The sequence below is a fragment of the Tympanuchus pallidicinctus genome, unplaced genomic scaffold (genome assembly GCF_026119805.1).
Source record: "Tympanuchus pallidicinctus isolate F22 unplaced genomic scaffold, pur_lepc_1.0 scaffold25, whole genome shotgun sequence".
NCBI lineage: Eukaryota > Metazoa > Chordata > Aves > Galliformes > Phasianidae > Tympanuchus > Tympanuchus pallidicinctus.
The window spans coordinates 6,623,488-6,644,146 of record NW_026294742.1 but is presented as its reverse complement, the minus strand read 5'-3'; the positions used below and the strand labels follow the sequence as shown (position 1 = coordinate 6,644,146).

The window sequence follows — 20,659 nt, the reverse complement described above, 5'->3', positions numbered from 1 at the left end:
CAACAAAGACTGCAGCCACTGCCTTAAGAGCTACGGAAACAATCAAGATGGTGAAACAGTGAGTCTTGCTGTCATGCAAAGATAACTGGGGAAGTAGAATCTTTTATATGACATGTGTGTGCTCTTGCTGCTGGCTTTACTCTAGTGGTAGACAGTTGCTTGCTACTGGCTGTGATGTGGGATGAGTTCAGTATGGCTTTAGGGTAAAAACGAGTGTCTGGTTTCATTTTCCAGGCATCCTTTATTTAGTCTAAGGGGAAGTCATCCTGCTTTATTTATGTTGTCTGCAATCCGGGTGCTGAAGGCTTTCTGTATTAACTCAAAGTCCCGAAGTGCCCTATTAAGACAACTGTAGCACTGCTCTGCATGGGAAACATAGCTGGAACTGAGATCCGGCCCTTTATCCTTCTGCGTGTGGAATGCTTTCTGCACCAGACTGTTTCCAGATTAAAGCCTGAACACGCTGCAGCACGGGGAAAGTGGCAAGGCATGACTGTAATTACAACTTCTGACCAAATGATTTGCACAGCTCACATGAATTAGCAAATAACATCCAAAATCAATACTGTGGCACTTCTTACAGCAGAAAGCGTATTAACTCTTCAGTACTTCTAGCTTGGAATAAAGAAACTTTTTACATCCAAAATACCAAGCAGTTGAATTATCCACTATGGAGAGTTCTTACATTCTTGTATTAGGATTAGAGGCAACTGTAGCACAGGGCAGAGATAAAAAACAGCCAGCAAGTGTGTTTCAGTTCTATTCAAGGATAATAAACAGGTTGGAGGTGAAATGTTGCAGCGAGGAGATAGAGATTCCTATCAGAGTTCAATAGAAAGTCTGCGCTTTGCTGGATCAAGAAAGATTAGCCATGTTTTATGAAGTAATGAAGTGAATGAAGATGCATTTCTGACACAAATATTGCATGTAAGAATGTAATTAGTTTATATGCAACGATTCTGTAGTTTACCATTCAGGTCTTCGACTGGTAAGCATATTAACCTGCTTTATACTAAGCAAAGTCAACTGTGCTGGAGTCACCAAAGGACTCAATTTGGCCTGCTGTGCCAAAACAAATATGTTTTAAAGGAGTGATCTGATGTAAATCTATAAAAAGTTGAACTCCTACAAATTTAGTGGGAACAACATTCTGCTGCTCTATACAAAGCTGATCTGGCAATTCATGGATTGAAGAAATGGTCAGTGGAGGATTAAATTAGTCTAACCTCCAGTGGGATCACAAAGGGAATAACAAGTGTATCCACATAACACTGGTAAGCACTGACATATATAACAATCCTCAAGTATTTGTGAGTAGCAAACAGGATGGTCCAGTTTGGATTGGATTGGGTTGATTTTGTTGTTTCATCATCATTATTTTTCTTTTTTCTTTTTGGCAGATCCCCAGCAATGTCTGGGATGAACTGTGTGAGTCAAGTAGAGCTGTATACAGCCTAAATCTGCATAAAGCCTATAACTGTGTATAAGTAAGAAATGAGAAAGCCTGTGATCACTCTGCCAGGGGAAAGTTCTTTAATCCTTACCTGTTGCTGAAACAAACGCTTATATAGGAATGTCTGTGCAAAATGGAAGGGTCTTCGAGTGCAACCCCAGACACCTTTAGAAAAATGGTACAGTACAATGTAGAAGGGAAGGCGGAGCAAGGTGGTTAGGCACAGATTTACATCCACGTCTGCAGGGCTTTGGTTTGGATTTCTCCTATTTGTTGTTTTTATTGGGTTATGTTCTGACCTCCTGCAGGCATGTAGCTTTCATTAGATTCTGTGTGCATCGAGGGGAAAATGCAATGTGGGGTACTTATCTGGGTTTAGACTTGTTCTCTGCTGTTAAAATTAATAAACCTTCATTGTTTTTTTCAGCCCCAGAGGCTTTTATTGTGGTTACGTGTTATTTAGGAACTGTATTTAAAATCAAATCTAGGACCAGAACGGTGCGCTGGGTTCATTGCACAGATACAGCAGCAAAAGATTAATAAACTTGACCCTTTCTTGTGTTATTAAAAAACAAAAAAAGAACAAAACAACACAAACCAACCAAACCGTTTGAAAAAGTGGAATTAACCCCATTTTCAGCTTCCTGGGGGAGAGAAAGCAATATTTTTCCAAGACAATAAAATATGTTCTTCCTATCCCTTGAAAGACTCAGCAGCAGGTGCCAAGGAGCGCCTTCCTCATGGCTTTTGGGGATGGACACGGCAGCAACGGGTGGCACAGAGCCCGCCTTCTCCACGTGCTGCGGGAGCAGGAATCTCAGTGTTGTAGGGGAGGGAAATTCAGAAGTTTGGGGCGACCACCCGCCTTCGACATGCCATGACTTCTGGACATTACGAGGCCATTGCCACGTACTACCCAAGGCTTTTTGCAGCAGGTGTTTGCTGGGCACTTGGTTTGTTTTTAAGGTCGGTTTCACGGCTGTGGCACAGTGCTCCCAGCAGTTCCTTCACGAGACCTGGATCTCCTGAGGACGAGCAGCAGCACCGCTCCCCTGCCAGCACACCCGGCACGCGCTTTCTGGGCGCGCGGAAGGGCTTTCATTCTCCCCCCCCACCCGACCGCGGCTCTTCGCACCAGCGACCGTTACCACGGCGTTACGCACGCGGGAGGCGCCTCAGCGCCCCGCCCTCCCGGTCGCACCGCCGCCGCTCGGCCCGCAGATGGCGCCAGACCTCGGCTGCTGGCACGGACCCCGCGCACGCATCCGCCCGCACACGCCCGCAGCCGCTGACGGAGCCCGGCGGGGGCTGCCGGTTCTCCCACCCGCCGCCTCTCCGACCGCCGCCCGAGCAGCGGCAGCCGCGCGAAGAAGAGGAGGCGGCGGCGGAGCGCGGAGCTCCGTCCGACAGCAGCGCGCGGAGGTAGGAGCTCCTTCACAGCCTCGGCGTGCGAAGTTCGCGGAGCTGCGGGAGGCTTTGCTGGGGTTCGGTAGCGCGTTCTTTGCCCTTGGTTGGCGCCCGTGCCCGGCGCGGGGTAACGCGTTCTGTCTGCGCTCTCGCCGCTGCTCCTCAGGGCTGGGCGGTTGGGTGGGTCTCAGCGGAGCTGCCATCTCCGCAGCCAGAAGTTGTCGAGAAACGAGAGGGGAGCGAAGCCCGGATCCGGGTCTCCTCAAACTTCCCCGCTCGAGGAAGTGGCCCCCGCAGCGCCCCGCTCCTCTCCTCTGCTTGCAGATGTCGGGGATGCTGGTCATCGCTGCCTGGTGCTTCCTGCAAGTGGAGAGCCGGCACCCTGAGATCGTCACGGGGAGCAGCAATCACGGCAATTTCCTGGACAATGACAAATGGCTGAGCACCGTTTCGCAGTACGATAAAGACAAGTACTGGAACAAATTCAGGGATGTAAGTACGGCTTTGTTTCGCGCATACTTCGTGTTTGCTTCGTTTGTACGTCTTCAGTGTGTGGCTGCTGGCTTTTAGAAGATGTGAGTGGAGGAGAGATGTAGCTTGGGCTGCTGCGTGTGCTGAGGATGCTCGGAGCCGTTTGGGAGCTGGGCAGGCGGTGCTGGCATTCTTGGTTACCCCATATCTCGGTGTGCATGGGGCTCCACGTCAGTCTTATGGAGACAGAACGCTTCTCGGCTCTCCTTCGAGGAGGAACTTTGTGAGAAGTTTCAGTGCCTGCTGCTTGAGGGGCTCGTTAACTGTAAATGAGGAAAGAATGTGTCTGTGAGAAGGGAATATTTACCAGCTCGAGCCACAAGGTGGTAAACACCGAAGGTTGCTGTTGGTTTTTAGTCTTTTTTTCTGCCCGCAGATTTGTCAGAATATATTTTATTGTCCATTCAGATCGTGGAGATTTTGGCAGTGGTGTATGTTTGGAGGATGCGATGCTTTGACTCAGTGCTTATCAGCCTAGAGAATAAGCATAACTTCAGTATGCATTGCTAGATGTACCTGCGGTAAACGTATCACTTTCTTAACACGGAGCTTTCACTAGTTTGAACACCTCGGGGTATTGCACACAAATGAGCAGAGAGTGGAAAATGCAACGCTGCGATGCATGTAACGTTTTTGGAGCTCCTTTTGCTTTCGTCGTCTGTCTGTTGAAAAAGCTTTGTTGGAATGCACACAGAAATGCCCCTCCGTGTTCCTAAGGCTGGGTAGGGGAAACGTTGCTGTCGGTCAGGAGCAGACTGGGGTTAAATGTTCTTGGCTGCATGGGATTTGTGTACAGTGGCTGCTGAGTGATTGTAGGAAAGGGAAGAGTGGCTGGCAGTTCTGCTGGTGCTGTTCTGTAAGTTCACTGTGTCAGTAGTCTGCTATTTATTTATTCTCCTTTAGGAAGCTCAGGTGCTTTCCAATATATTGCAAAGTTAAAGTTTGCTGTTATGCAGTTTTCTCCATAGTCTTAACAATGTACCTTACATTGCAAAAAGGAAGCTTCAGTTGTTAAATGTTGCCTGCTTTTGCTTAGCTTATTTTCTATATTTTTCTGTTGTTCTGTGTCTGAAAAATCATACTGAATTTCAGTGTAGCAAAGCAATGTAGCACAAACAGATCAGAATGCGTGTTTGCTTGCAGTCACTGTGATGACATTCACCTCTTGGTACTACTGAAGTTCTCATATAATAGATTCCTGGAAAAGCCAGCAGTGGTGAGGATGTTAATTTCTGTGTTCAACTTGATGTGCCAATTTAGCACCATCTGAAAATCACAGATTGAAAGAACAAAGTACAAATTCATCTAAAAAATATTTTTAATTAGGGACAAAAATATAGCAGGAGACTCTTCACATCTTTCAGCAGTTTCCTTTCAGACTGAGACTTTGTATTAAATTATATTCATTGAACCTAAAGATTTGTTTCCTTTTATGCCTTATATAAATAAATGTAAAGAAATCTGGAGTTCTTGCAACTTCTCTTCAGATCTCCTTTCCCCAGCCTCCAGTGTGATTGTCACAGACATGATTGCTCTTCTTAGGAAGTTGGCAACCCTGTCCTCAGCAGGGGGTTTGGAGCTGGGTGATCATTAAGGTCTCTTCCAACTTAAGCCATTCTATGATTCTGTACTCATTAATATCACCTCTTTCATGTTTTAAGGTTTCACGACTGAAAAAGGCATTTTAAGACTATCTGAAAATACAAACGAAATCTGTAAAGCCTGCGTTCTCTCCCATAGGAAGAACTGTTAAACCAGTCCTCTGCCAAGCAGAAGCAAGTAATACAAAATCATGCAAATTTTAGATAACTTTCTATTCAGCTGTTTTAATGGTTCTGTTTAATTACTTCAAAACTAGCATGTTATAACTGTGTATGATTATCCGTGAAACATTTTATGTGGCAAATTAATAGAGACTGCTAATCATCCTCTAAGCTTTTTCAAAGAGAAAATATATAAGCTTGCATACATAATTAAACTTTTAATAACATATTTTCAACCGAAGTAATTGTGGTGTATCATAATCTTCTGTGAGAGCTTCTGTGCACAGAGATGAAGACATATGTACAGTTTCTGCCAGCAGGAAGATGTAGTAATGACAGCACACTTATTGCAGCAGTGCAGAGATGTTATTGGAAGAAATCTGGTTCTTGCTTCATGGCTGAAACATCTTGGGGTAGACTGCATGAAAACTGCTTCGTGAGAAGACACATGGCAGAATTAACCTCTGTGTATGCTGTAGATTAGCATTTTGTTTATGATTGTTGAATTGCAGGGAAACTATTGTCCTGCCCTCCCTTCATTCTCAAACTGTAACTATGCATCATTACTAGATGAAATTCTAGTGTGGGATTTGTGCAAGAATCTGGAAGTGATCTTTCAGTTATTGGCAAAACAAAACAAAACAGCTGCTACGGAGCAGAGGGCTTTGGCCCTACCCTACAAAGCAGCAGAAGCAGTGTTGCAGTAACAATCATAACTACCTTTAGTAGCTTTCCTAGTTGTCGGTCACATCGTATACACGATGTTGCACAAATATCTGCATGACTGTGTTCATGTGCACAGTCAGAGGAACGCTGTGTGTATGCAGCTCAGCTTTGGTTGCTGTAGGTGTGGCCACTTTAAGCAGTTTGTTGTTTATAGTATGCACGTGTTTGTGTTGCACGTAAATCTGCGTTAATGTTGCACTACCACCTGGTCTCTTAACATACAGAACACAACTGAATATAAGATTTTAAACTGGGGTTCCTTCATCTTTCTCAGTGACTCCTTTCAAAAATCAATTGGTTGGTCAACCATATTGGTCTGATAGGCCTGATTTGAGAAGACAGTTTGTTTGTGGTTTGTTTTCTGTAGGGCTTGTATTTCTGTTGGGCAAAGACGGCACGTAGTTATACCTAACAGCCCTGCAGTCCTTATTCTTCTGTGAAAAGACAGCAGTTTAAGCCTGTTTCAGTCTCTGTTATATTCACATAATCAGGCTAAATTCATCAGTCTGACTGAAGTTTATAATGTAATCGTGCTTTGTAACATTTTCAAAAGGCCACAAGGGATCTCTTTTAAAAAACAAACAAACCCAGAACTTCACATTATAATCTTTTCATGTGGCCTGACAACAAATTGTGCAATATTTAGTTGCTTCAATTTTAAAACAAGCAGAGCCTGTTAATGAATACTTAAGACCATGTGATGGATGTGTTGTGAAGCACTTGCTCTTGAAAACCTTGTAGATGGTCCAGCCATCAAGTATCGACTGTGGTGTGATGTCTCACATATTGATGTGCTTTAAATATGGTCTGAACTTGATATTCCTGTCTTCTACCCCATTTTCCCAGTCTGTTGTGGGCTTTTGATATTGATGATATTTATGAAAACAAATGTTAAGGCCTCCGTCATTCAGTCAAATCTGTCAAGAGAGGTTGGTTGGTTTAAGAGGAGCTGAGTGCACATTTAGCACCTGAATATGAAGTGAATCCTTAAAGTCTCAGAAAGCACTCATTATGTGGATAGCCATACATGTTATTGTAAGCTGCAAAGTCTCATTGTGTTCATAGAGGCTTGGCACAAAATAAAAGCCCTTGTAGTGTTAGACCTGTCTACATCAAAGATTATGGGAACACACTAATTCTGTTAATTCTGCTTGGACTTATGTCTGTTACGTTATTAATGCTTACATAAAAGAGGTAATAAGTTCAACTAGCTATAGATTAAACTGCGAAAGTGGAAAAGAAAAAAAGTTAAAAGAACTTAGAGGATGTAATACAAACAGTATGAGGAATTTCTATGAGAATGAAAACGAAGAATACTGACACAAACTGGTTTCAGTGCATGTTTATGTATGAAAGGTTGCCAGACCATGTCTGAGCATTAACTGAGCCATTTCTCTGAATTTTACTGCTTGCAGTTTCAGTTCAAGCTGTCATGTTGATGCTCCCGTGCATCATATGTCCTGAGGTGTTTTCAAGCTATACTTGCCTAATAAACAAGATGGGAAATGTATATATAGATAGAATTTCACAAATTAATTGTAGGTAAATAGTTGCATATAACTATGAGCAGTTATATGTAAGAGATCAGGTTATGTATTAGGTTTCTGTTCACATAGACCATCAGCCCTTGGTACAGTTTGATGAAGAAACGATTTTGGCCTTTATTCATGTACAACTCCTCTCTGAGCCGATCGAGTTCATCCTCACACCTGTGCAGAGGTGCAGTGTGAGGTGGTAAAGAAAATACAGGGCCAGGAACGGAGGGGGATACATTGCTCCACCATTGGCCACGATGGATTCAGGGGCTTTGTTTTGGCTTCTTCCTGTTTCTGCACCTGCTTTTCTTCTTGTTCCACTTAACCCCTTTCATTTGTTTCGCCCATGATTTGGAGTGTGTGGTAGTGAAACTTGATAGCAGAGCTGGAAAGCCTAGCCAATGTGGAGAAGGATTGGAATATCAAGCAGGTAGAACTTGAAGACCTTGAGAACTCAAGTAACAGAAACGAAATTTTAAAGTACAAAGCAGAAGGTCATGGAACTGAGAGCTAAAATGAATTTATTCTGGGTCTTGGCAGCTTAGCTTGAAATAGGTGAGAGGGAAAATCTGTGTGCTTTTATTGATTTTCAGAGTTATTCTAAGTAACAAAAGTAGTGCTCCTCTGAAGAGAGGAAATGTATTGTAAAAATGCACACAATGAAAGATTTTTGGTTCCGACGAAGAAATAAAATTATACAAAGCATAGGAGAGAATACTTCAATTAGGAATATTGGGAGCACTACTGATCAGTGAAATTGAAGAGAGACAAATTTTTACAAAGTTGGTGAGTCAAATGGCTTTAAGTCTCTTAGGAAAAGATGGTATACATTGCAAAGCCAATTCTGCAAGGGTAGATTTGCTTCAGAAAGTGCTTTCAGAGAGGGATACCAAAAACTACTTTGTACAAAGTTGAGATAGAGAAGTAGAAAATTGCTAACAAAAATAACTTCATTCTTGATTTTAGGATAAAAGGACATTAATCCACTCAGGTCTATGGTTCTAAAATCAGTGAGTTCTGTTTCAAAACGGAGCTGTATGTTAACAAAACAGATGATGATACAATCAGTTGTAATAAAAGAACTTGGATTTTTTGTATTTTAGAACTCCAGACGCCTTTTAGTTTCCACCTCTTTGTTCAGATTAAATCCCCTTGAAGATGGTTGTCTTTCTCCCTGTCTACTGTAGTTTTCAGTCTGGTAGAACTCCATCTCAGATACTTAAGCATCAGATCCCGTGGGACTTTTGGTGTAGTCTGGCTTATTCATGTTGTCTCTTTCATGACAGGTTCATGCTTTCAATGTGATCTCACTACCAAGGACCTGTTCCAAGATAACATCCAGTACAGTCAATGCTAAGGGGAAGCTACTTAATTTGGGATGGCATTTTCTTCTTTGATGTTTAGGTCTACAGGGTAAATAAAGTACTGTCGCACCCACAATTTATTACTACACAATTGCATTTTCTGTTTTCTTCATCTCAAATGTAATGACAGATTTTTTCTTGTGATATTAGTGATTGATAAATTTATTCCTGGTGAAACCATTCAGGCCCTGCAAGTTACATGGTAAGACAGTCATAAGGGAGGGTTACAGTACATTTAAAGAATACCTAATTAATGAATGCATCCTGACAGTAAAGTGGCTGGGTAATGTAGCAGGACACAGGCACCTCAGACGTGCTTCCTAGGAGATTATCATTCCATGACCACCTTGAGATTTAATGGAAGGTGAGGGCTGTGTGCCTGGATTCTGGTGGATCTGGACTGAAACACAATAGAGTTGAAAAGTGATTTACAAGTTCACTCAGGCACTAGCATACTTTCTCTCTTAGGGCAATCCTTATTCAACAGAGAGACAAGGCTGGAATATAAATGTAATTGCAAAGTACAGCTGAGATGCATCTGCCAAAGCTGCATGAAGTTTAAAAGAGTAGCAGAATGTGGGAGCAGGTTTGTGCAAATGTAATTCACTATTGGCTTCTTACAAACAGCCCAGACATGCTGTGGGGGAGCTGTTAGGTCGGGCCTTGAACCGATGATTGAGCACCTGGTGTAGGGGTGCAGCTGGCCCAGGGGGCACAGGCAAATTGTTTGTACCGGTGCTCTGCAAGCCACCTGAAGGGTGGACCCAGGGTGGGCTCATACATGGGTCAGCCACAGCAGGGAGAGCATCCCTAGGACCTGGGCTGCTTCCTGAGAAGGGAGTGCAGTGTAGGCAGAGAGCCCCTTCACCGCTGGGGTGAGTACAACTCTTCTTTCTGTATATGACTGTTGGCCTACCTGCAAATACTTTGCCTGGTATCGCTAAGAACCTGTCAGAAGCAATTTTGCTTCTTTGTGAGCAGAACATATGCTTAGTGATAATGCATGTCTCAGACTTGACACTTTCCTTCTGCAGTGGGAAGGGGAATAATAATGGCATTTATGTCAGAATAATTAACTTGGGAGGTACAGAGAGCCTACTTCTTTATGATGACTTGACATGTATCCACCTTGCCTAGGAATGACCTGCAACTCTGAAGCTCAACAGATCAGTGGAAAACTATGATGTTAGTTTCTGCATTTCAAGTTATAACTCACATAGTTGCTGTGGACTGCAGCAACAAATCATATTCCTGCAACAAAATCCTGTGTGTTTGAAGCTTGCACTGCTATCTTCTACCAATTTTTAGAGTAATCATTCTGGAATTTTACTGCTTTCTGTCAAATACCACATCTGAAGTATGAGAACTAGTTTTTTCTTTCGTAATGTGTTTATTCAAAGGCTGTTCAATTATGTATTTCTCTGTGTAACCAAAAATGAAATTAATCCAAAAGATCTGCAGTGAGGTTCTTTTGATACTGATGACCAGGCTGTCATTGACTTCAGCAAGGTCTGAGTTTAACTGCTGTATTCCTTCTCTTCCTGTTTTCTTAGACAAAGTACTATACATGAAAGACCAATTTAAATAGGTATTTTTTGCATTTGGAGGGCACTGTGGAATTGGAGAAGGCTGAAAGTTGTATATTTTTATGACAGCATAGATAGCTTCGTTGTTCCAGGGAGATGCTTCAATCCGAAAATCAAACATCTCCAGTCTACAAAAGGCACATCTGGCCAATCCCAAAACAAGAAAGTGGAGTTGACTCAGCTAAGTTGAGGTGATGCTGCTGTCTCCAATGTGAATTTCTGTATCTGCACCACTTTGTGTCAGCTTTATGCGGGACTTTTTTTGCAGCAAAGATATCAACCCTTAGCTTTGAATAATCTATCATCAGGTAGATTAACACCTGTGGTGTTATCATTTGTGGATTAGCTCCTGCAGGTTGGCAGCTAAAATTGAATTATACATTTGGACTGGATGTCTAATGCTTAATGAGTTTCAAGGCGAAGATATGATTCAAAATAAAGTTTACAGATAAGTAATTGCTAAGCTACTGCAGAGAGGCTTTGGCAGGAACCAGGATGGTCTTTATCTGTCACTTCTACAGCTTGGTTTGTAATCCAGGGTAACGGAAAATCATTCTCATTAAATAGATACAAGGGGGCTTCAATTAATTGTGATTTTGGCTGTCCTCTTAATAAACTTAATGTCATAAATCTACTTTGCTGATTGCTTTCTCATAGGCAGATAGAAAAATACTTGGTAAAAAAAACTGTGGTTGAAGTAACTATATCAGGCTGGCTTTCAAGAAAAGTTTCCATGTATCATGGCATACCACTGGATTCTGGCAAACACTGGAATTGATAGAGACAGTGATTCTTGTCTGTTTATGCAGGTTATTTTGTAACTGTCCAATTGGGAAATTTGTCTGTATATGTACACAGTTTAATCTGAAATTTCACAGAATATCCCACTAATAGTTTTAAGTACTTTCTAGCTTGGAGAACAGTCCTCGCCTTTCTGTGCTTGAGTTTCCTTGGCTATTCAGATATCTATCTCAGCTCTGTCTCCTATTCTTTTATACCATCCTTTATGCCTTTCTCTTCTTGTTGTAATGCTTGGGCAACTTTAATATGAACAGAAGATCAAAGCAATAGAGGCAGCTGCAGTCTGTGGGTCTGGGAGTGAGTGGGCAGGCAGGAGCAAGGAGATGCTTTAACTTCTCCCCCATGGATGCTGAAAATGATTATTGCAGTGCTCCGACAAGAGGCTGTAGCAGGAGGAGGCCGAGCTACTTTCTCAAAGGAAAGAGTGGAGAAAATTGTTTTCAGAGTGGTGTTTGTATTTGTGCTAGGGATGTCGAGATCTGTGGTAGAATTAGATGGTGATTGTTAAGTATCAGTAGAAATGAATTTTAGGTGCTTCAGAAATGCAGTGACAGTGATTCCGCTTCTTTATATATTTTCACTCCCCATAGCTGCTACGACTGCTTCGCATTTTCTTCTTGTCATCCCAAAAAACATCAGTTGGAAAATATTTCCACTGACCTTCCCTGCACTGGTACAAAAAAGAATTGCTTTTCCATATTGCTCCAGTGTGTTCCCTCTCCATCTTATTGCAGGGGATGCAGGGATGCACATTAATAATTTCTGTAGCTGAAAACTTAACTGTACCTACAAATGTACAGTAGTAAATTAAATAAATTGTTCTGAGATATAATTTCATCCAAGACTGCTGTGCTTTGGGCAGTTCCAGTTCCTGGAAGAACCCTGTTACTCCACAGTGTCTGTGGAGAAGCCAATTCCTGATGTTCTGTTAATCTGCTCTTTTGTGGCATTCTTTCCCACCCAGATTCCCAAAGCAATTTTTTGACTTGGTCATGCATACCGAGTTGTAGATCTAGATTAAACTGATGTGGAAGCAGAGGATAAAACTTGTTTCAGAGTTATCCAGCAACCTAATGCTGGATCTAACAACAAAACGCAACCTAACAGTGCTCTTTTACTGATCTGAATACTATGCTTGAATACAGAGATATGGAGCTCGGCAGTGTCCTTTGGGCATACGTGCCAGCATCTGACAGCAGTGTTTTGTGGGTTAAATTAATTTCTTGTTTGCTAACAGGAGCTTCACTTGGTATATCAGGGAGAAACTTCATCCATATTTCCTATGTGAAGCAAGACTAGCCAACCTTCCTGATGTTTGACTAATGTTTTGTCTTTAAATACTAGATAAGTACAGCCTTAATATCATATTGAAGGAGGACTAAGTATTTTCAATTAAAAGATAAAAATGCTAAGCAGATTTCCTGAATCTTGCTTTATCATAATATCAAACTGCATCTGGCAAAACTTAGTAAGCTTCGATCTACTCATCTTTTTAGAACTTGCTTCATCTTGCTAAAAAAAGAAACTGCTTCCCATTATAGAAGGAACTCTTCTTCTTTCAGGCCATTATAGACACGGGGTAATTAGTAATTTAAATTTAGAATTGCCTAGAATATTCCTTAATCTGGAGATTCATACTTGTGTTTATGGTTCACTGAGTCTAACAACATCCTGAAAGGAACTGTGACATTTAATTAGAATAAATATGAACTGGAAAAATAGTGCACAACTGTCAGTAACTCTCAACAGCAGTTGTGGCAGGTGAAGAGAACTGGTACACCAAAGAGATTTGTTCATAAAGATACGTAGAGTAATTCACATCCGTAGCCACAGATTTACTAGTTCAATTATTCATAAAAGTACTTATGTAACAAAGCAAGTCAGCTATAACAAAATGCTTAATGGTTTGTTTTCAGATACTGAGATGGAGGCATGCTGTATTAGGTGAGAAGTCATAGCTAGAATGATCTGGTTTAGATCTGAGATCTGTCATCACAGAAAATACTTGGTGAAAGAGGAAGCAAAGAACACGCCATGTGTCTGTGTGTGACTCTACGTAATGGAGTTACACAGATGAAATGGGAAGAAGGTAGATATGGTGAAATGTGCCCTTCTTCATTAGAGAGGATTCCAAGTTGATCATATTGCTGAGGTTGGATGGAAAGAAGAATAGGAAGGGATTTGGAGAGGATACAACTGCAAGCTGTTAGCTGCTGATGGCCCACACCTGGGTAGCAAGAGTCCTTGTGAGCTTCTGGCAACCTCTACTGAAGAAGTGTATGTGATTCTGGGCATGGTTGTGATGATTCTCTTGCTGAGTATACATAAAACATTTTGGACTCCAAGAAACCATGGTAGGCTTATTGTCAGATGAGAAGCTGTAAACATCTGCTTCTGTGGTCTTCCTGTTGTGAGACTTGTGTGGTAAGTGGTATTGGTTTAAATGTGATAAACAACAAAGATGCGTTGTGGCAGGGATACGTGTGCTTTAACGCATGTTTTCCTTGCAGTGTGTTTGTGGATATCTGTAGCATTCGTAATTAACTCAGGAACAGATGGCAGAATCTTGGTTTAAAACAGAACATCCACTAAATGAACGATCATGCATTGCTGCAAGTTCATTTGAAAGCAGTTGCTCTGTTCCCTCGGATGGTGCTTAATGCAGCCCTGCTGAGAGTAAAAAAGGAAGTCTTTAACAGCTGGTGAAGTTCAGTGTGTGTAGGACCTCTATAAAGCAGGACAATTCAAACATCTCCTGAATGCTAATTTCTCATACGGTATGAGGATGATTTTCAAGCTTCTATTGTTCTGCATAAATGAATTGTTGTTCATGTCTTCATATATGGAGCAAACAGAATGAATTGTCTGTAAGATTTATTTTTCTGTCCTCATTTCCATGCAGAAGACTACAATTACGTCATCTGCCAAAATGTTGGGAAGTAGCTTATTATAATAAAAACTTCTTATATTTTGCTTGTGTACTTTCAACTCCAGAGTTGTGCTGCAGTTTTTCAAAGCTGGAAAACACGAGAAGATATTGTCAGCATTTCACCATGGCACTTGTTTCACATTGAAAGCCAGAGGGCAAAGGAAAGTGATTTCTTTTGGTTCATGTAATCTTTTTAGAAAGCAGTAGCAGACCTGCAGGCACAATCTCTGAGATTTATATGAGGTAAAGCTCAGAATGATGAGATCTCAGATGTAAAAACTGATTGATTACCTAAGTGATATGGTTCTCCAAATTCAGAAGTTAAATACAGTTGATTTTCAGGAGAGCAAGAGCAAGGGGAACAACAGAAGGCTGCTAGAGGAAAATACTGTAAATATATTTTTCATCAATGAGGTAAAAACATGGTATTTCTCTATCCCAGAGGTACTGAATGGATTATTGCAACCAGCCAACTTGGATCAAACCTTTTTTTAAGGATAAATGAAGCCCTGTTAATGTTAAAATGTTTGTCTCTGTGAGATGACCTGAATTTACCTGAATAGTCATGGTGAATTGGGCAGTCTCTTTGTCTCTGAAACTATTTTATATCATTCTTTATACCTGCAGACTGTATGGATGTGGACATAAAATACTTCTGTGAAAACAGTCGTGCCATTTCCTCTGTTTGGAATTGCTATTACCTCTAAAAGTGTGCTGTGTACTTTAGGCAGTATCTGTAACATCCAGTGAAATGATGTTTGATAGCTTGCGTTTTTCTCCATATTCTGAGCTATAAATTTCAATGTGTTGTGTACTGTATTTTCTTATTCCATCATAAGCTCCCTGTATCTTCTCACAGTGAGTGTTTCATGGAATAAGTAGATAGCTTTGCACCTGCCTACAAACCTTTGTTATCTCCAGTTTTTGTGTAAAACTGACCTGGGATGTTTCCAGTATGAAAGCTCAGGTTTTCATGTGTTTGCCATCTAACTTCTCTGTGGGTACACTGTCCAGTTTCTTTGTTTTCTTCATTGAACTGTTTTTTCTTATTCAGTTTAATTGATGAGTTATTTAATTCTTTAATGTTTTATCTGGTTTTTTTTGTTATTTTGTTTTTATGCATCACGGCGGCAGCTCTGAGCAACTGCAATACCTTGGTTTTTCTCTTCTCTTTCTTCACTATAACAAGTGCTTAATAGTAAGCTTCTCCTCACCTGGTTTCTTTCCCAATTTCACTTAACTGTACATCTGCCTTGTGTCAGCCTTGCAATATCAGAGGAGATGGCTTTCTCTAAGAGAGAGCATGCCTGGGGAGAGCTGGCAGAAAACTATATTCTATTAGAGCCTGTAGGCCACTTTCTGCAGTAGCTTCTGTCACAAGTTCTTGGCTTCAGAGGTAGATGTTTCTTAATTGCTGAAAGTATGGAATAACAAGATTTATCACCCAGGATCCGATGCTGCAGCAGCTGTGCTACTCGCAGCTTCGACTGTCTTGAAAGGCTGAAGAATTATATGGCATTCCCTGTAATGACAGAGTTTACTGTTACCTGCTGAGTTGCAGGATCGTTCCTTTCAGGTTAGGCTGTAACTTGCATTGATGTGATTGTAAGCAATAAGGAAGAAATGAAGACATCCTGAGTGTCCCAGCAGAGTAGTATCTAGGACTGTTTATTGACTGGCTACAAGTGCTTTGAGGTAGCATAGGAGACATACCACAAGAAGCTACAAAGGGTTGGAAACTCGACTTGTTCTTTTTAAAAGTATCATTAAGTTATTTTCTACAGGAGCAGAACGTGAAAAATATGCCTGGCATGATGTTATAGAAAGCCATATGAAATCTGAAGTCAGGGAGTAAACAGCTCATTGCTAGCACTTTAGGGGAATGACAGGAGGGAAAACAAAAGCAATTTTATAAAGCAAGACGTTTACTACATGGAAAGTGTTCCCTTCTGGGGGAAGGGGAAATGAGAATTGTTGACCACTTTGTTCTAAAACACTGTTTATAGGTCAGATTCCTGATTTGGAGGTATGTCTATCTTCCTGAGCTTTCTGGTAAGGCAAATGTATGGTTCAACTTAAATCATGCAGCATTTACACCCTGCTGTGATCATATAGCACTCTCCTCCCTTCTTCATTATGTGTCAGCAGCAGCACAAGCCCTTTGCCTGTTTACCATTTCTGAGCAGAATTGTTTTTACTGGACCTATACACATACAGCGTGTGTAGGAGATTGGTAGTGTTGTTCTTCATATACCTGCATAGAATACATCAACTGTCTTGGCTTTTACCTGTCTTCTAGTTCATAACTCCATGTGAATCTGGCAGTGATTTCAATTCTGTGCTCAGTTAAGGGCATGCAGTGTGCGAAAGGGAAAAGCTGGGAAGGTACGAAGTAGCTCTTCGTGTCAGCCTCATCATTTGAATTAAATGGCTTTTGGAAATAGCAGAGTGAAATACAAGGGTTTGTAGTCTCTAAAGTCTGGATCTTAACCTTACTGAATACAAGAAATAGGCTGTTTTCTATAGACACATCTTAGTGTTTCAAAAATTCATAGGAAGTTCCCAAAAGTGAAGCCATGGGAGCTATCACTGTAATTTGGATAATAAAACCAATAAGCAAATGTCAGACTAAAAATCTTGGACAGCCTTGCTTAATAAAAGAAATGGCAAACTACCAGCCAGTATTAAAAAGAGTATCCAGCTGATGCTGCTTTCATCCCTATACAATTGGCAGCGCTCCTGGGTTGATGCTTGAGAGAGTGTTGGTACTTGGCCTGGATATGATTGCACATGAGTGGGATAGGCCACTAAATCATTTGGCATTTCTGACAGTTGTATCCCGGAAGAGCATTGGAATTTCTGCTTGTTGCGGTTGTGTAGCATAGCTGCTCTGGGGGAATAATCCTAATTTTCTTGATCTAATTGGAAGGGATCTTTGTTTTATTTCTGGTGACCAGTTCTCTGCCTTGTACTCAATTTGGTGACCATTTCATACTTAAGCTAAGTGTTTCTGGAAAGACAAATAGGATACCTTCCTGCTCTGTGCAAGGTTAAGCTAGTATTTCTGAGAGGGCTGCTGCTAGTAGGGCTTATCCTTCAGGTTACATTTTCTCCCTTTGGAAATGCTAAAACACCTTACTGATGTTATTTGAAATATATGGTCTTTAAATATTCATTGACTTACACAAGGGTAGATGGTGTGTTTCCTGAGATTTAATTCATAATAAATCCGGTGCATGCCTTAGGTAAGGAAGTCTTAGTGGAATCAAAGCATCTTCGATTACAGGATCTGAATTCATTAGGGATGAAAAGAGGATACATAAGATGTCTGCAGGCTGTTGATGTGAATTGTCCACTTGTCCAGCTGGTCTCTTCACTAATTTGAACAGCCTGTAAAGATATAATGGCTGCTGGATAGGAAGAGATGAGAGCTTAGCTTCTCTAATAATTAATAAATCACTAGACAGTGCTTGATTTCTGTCTCTTGGGTAAGACTTGACCAAGCATTGCCACACAATGTCTTCCAAGAATGTCCTTTTTGCTCCTTTAGACTTGGTGCATTCTCTGAAGTCGACTTTAAGGAGGATCTCAGTTCTCAAGGGAAAAAAGAATTCTAAAGGATTTCTCCTAAAAAGGTTGTTAGCAGGCATATTTAAAAATAAATGTCTTCTCTCCTTCCCTACCCCCACTTTTCTTTCTGGAGTGAGCTGTGAGACAGCATTGGTTGAATCATCCATCTGAGTCATGCAAACAACTGTCATTGTTAGATGTAAAGATGAGCTAAAAAGCTGTCACTCGCTTGGGAGCATTTTTATTTTTGTCTCACTTGTCCAGTGAGGGAGGAGTTCCTTTTTGCCTTCTTTCACATGGAGAATGACAAAGCCAGTATTCTCATGGCTACAACCTTTACTTCTGAGGAAAAAAACAAACAAACAAAAAACCCAACAAACATTGCAGGAATGTTTTACCTCAGAGGATGTCATCCTAAAAGTCTTTTTCATGCACTTGTGTGAACTCTTTGAGGGTGTGCAGCTATCCAGGTGGTCCTTCCCTCAAAATGTCAGGACTTGCACAAGTTCTCTGTTGCCTGAAGTCATTCGTTCTTGCATGGAGATTCTAAGTATGGTCCACATTCTCATGCGGAGTGCTAATGTCTGACTTTCAATACAGCTGTTTTTCCTTACCCTTCTCCATCTCCTTTCTTATTCTCTGTTGCTTTGTCTTTGTATGGTAGCAGCTGACTCTGGAATACAGAATCTGCATCTCTACCCGGTCTCCTGGTTGACTTTGCATTCCTAATTCTCATTCTGTTTACTGTTTTTCTTCACTCTGTCATCACAGTTGTCTTTCTTTTTTCCTGCAGTTTGTCAGTGCTAATCCTTCTCACCTCCCTTGTCATAGTTATCTTTCCTATCTTCTTTCCTTATCCAAGTCCCCTGAAACTTTGCTTCCAAATATTGCTAACCAGTAAATCACAGCCCATGGACTTCCTTCATCCAAAGTTACGGTGTTGTGGTCAGTCTGATTTTGATCTTGAGTGTGGGTCCCTGATAGCTGGTGTATATTCCTGCACTATCCACCACAGGGTCACCTTCATACCTGAAGGGGGTATGCCACTGCCTTAAGATGACAGAACCTCTACAATATTATGCAGGCCGACTTCTGTAGCCACAAGTGCTAAGTGGGCAATGTTGGTGTGTTATGTCTTCAGTACCATGCCTGAAGTTTTATACAAATTGCTGTTTATAATGAAGCAAGTGCTTGCACTGATAAAGCTTAATCATGTTCAGATTGAAGATAGCACTTCATTGTGTTCCAAAGATTCATAATAAACCTTCTTCCAGGTTCTCTTATCTTCTTCCTGGAAAATCATGGTTCCTATTTACCTGATCTCTTACCCATTGAAACAGCTTCCCTGAGAGCCTGGCAAAGTTCAGTGTGAGGCATATAAATTCTTCTTTTTTTCCAAGAAAATCAGCTGAGGTCCTTGCTCTTGAGCTATTAACCACCCTGTAACCTGTACCTTTTGTGTGCTTGTTTTTCTATTTGTGCTCAGACCCAATGCAACCAAGAGACTTTTTGTAGATCCCAGTAAGCTGTTCAAGCAAGCAACTGTGCTCCTCCCACTGTGAAGTAAAAGAAAAATGAGTTCTCTTCCTATTCAGTTATATTTTTGTTAATTTTTCTTACTGTTCTTGTGCTGGAATTTTCATAGATGTTGGCAGGATTCACATTTAGTGATACATTTATTTATCTGCTGGTTGACATTTGAGATGTAGTTGCACAACTGGAAATTTGAAAAGCTGTTTTCAGTGGAAAAACTACTAATTTTAATGTAATTTTGTCATTCAGTCCTTGCAGTAGGATTTTGTTTGTATCAGAAAACTTGTGTTTTCTGCCATAAAATATAGATAAATTACCAAAAAACAGATGTTTGTCCTACAAAAATGTTTTGGAAAATCCTCCAGTGACTGCTTTGCTTTCTAAGACTTCTTGAAATCATGACACACTTTACCTACCTTTGAAGTGCTGCTGTCTGCAGGTTGAAACGTAGCAGCTGGTCTTACACACAAGAGTTAACCCAGACTGACCCTATAAGGCTCAGCATCTGACAAAATCGCAGTGTGAACCTGTAAGGTTGCAGGCAGACCTAAAAATAAGTGGTGTAAACTGCTGACATTTCTGAGTAAATGACTGTTACAGGACATTCTGGATCGTGCTGGTGTGTTTTGCTTTGTGGGTTACAAAAATTCACAGGATATATTTTGTGAGATCGGTTTTATTTTGGATTTTAAATTTTCTTAAAACTGAGATTGTCTTCCGTTTGAGTGGGCTTGATACTACTTCATGAACCCACCTCAATGGCCTTCATTATAGGACCATTTCAGAATGACAAGGTGACTGCATTTTCTTTTCCATTTCTGTGTTGTTGAATTCCGAGTGCTGGCAGGACTGAAATATTAGGCACTGGGAGAGATTAGCTATTATTTTCAAGGAGACTTTTGACATCTTGGTCCTTTTAAGCTTTCACCTTAAACAAAACTAAACCATTCTTAATAGTTGCCTTTGTTCTTGCTTCATGGTTGAATACTTCTATTTCTGACATGTGGCTCTCTTGCCTGTGTTGCTTATCAAAATCAAATCAAATTCCTGTTCTTGAACTCAAACCTCTGTAAGTTTCCAACTTTCAGCCAGCTGTAGATGTTGGATATTTTAGTTTTTGAATAGCTGTTTTTAAGATTGACTGACTCCTCTGGGACCAGAATTTCAAATTTCTGTTTAGTCATGATTTTTCCATCAAAACGTTGAACCTTAGTCGTTAACTTAAAGCCTCTTTCCTTTTGAAGACAAGAAAATAATGAAAAGAAGCCTATTTTTCTTCAATGTTTTCAGCCTCTTGCTCTATAAAGCAGTAGCCTTAAGTCAGTTTGTAAGTGTAGAAACACAAAGACAATTTCCAGTCAGAAAATGAGCATTATCCAAATTGTTCTATAGCAGTTGTTCAGTGGCACAACTCTTATTTAATGTGTGCCCTGCTGCTGTGACTGCTGCCTTCCCATTGAG

The 20,659-nt window shown here is 40.9% G+C and overlaps 1 protein-coding gene across 1 annotated transcript in view; it reads left to right on the top strand.

Moving 5' to 3' along the window:
• Window positions 1-2,315: 2,315 nt before the first annotated feature.
• The window catches only part of SPOCK1 (SPARC (osteonectin), cwcv and kazal like domains proteoglycan 1), a 255,975-nt gene continuing 237,631 nt past the window's right edge, over window positions 2,316-20,659 (top strand). Inside the window, 3 exon segments of the mRNA XM_052689620.1 lie at window positions 2,316-2,559; window positions 2,562-2,875; window positions 3,185-3,352. Of these exon segments, the coding sequence (XP_052545580.1) occupies window positions 2,331-2,559; window positions 2,562-2,875; window positions 3,185-3,352 (711 nt within the window). The 5' untranslated portion in view covers window positions 2,316-2,330.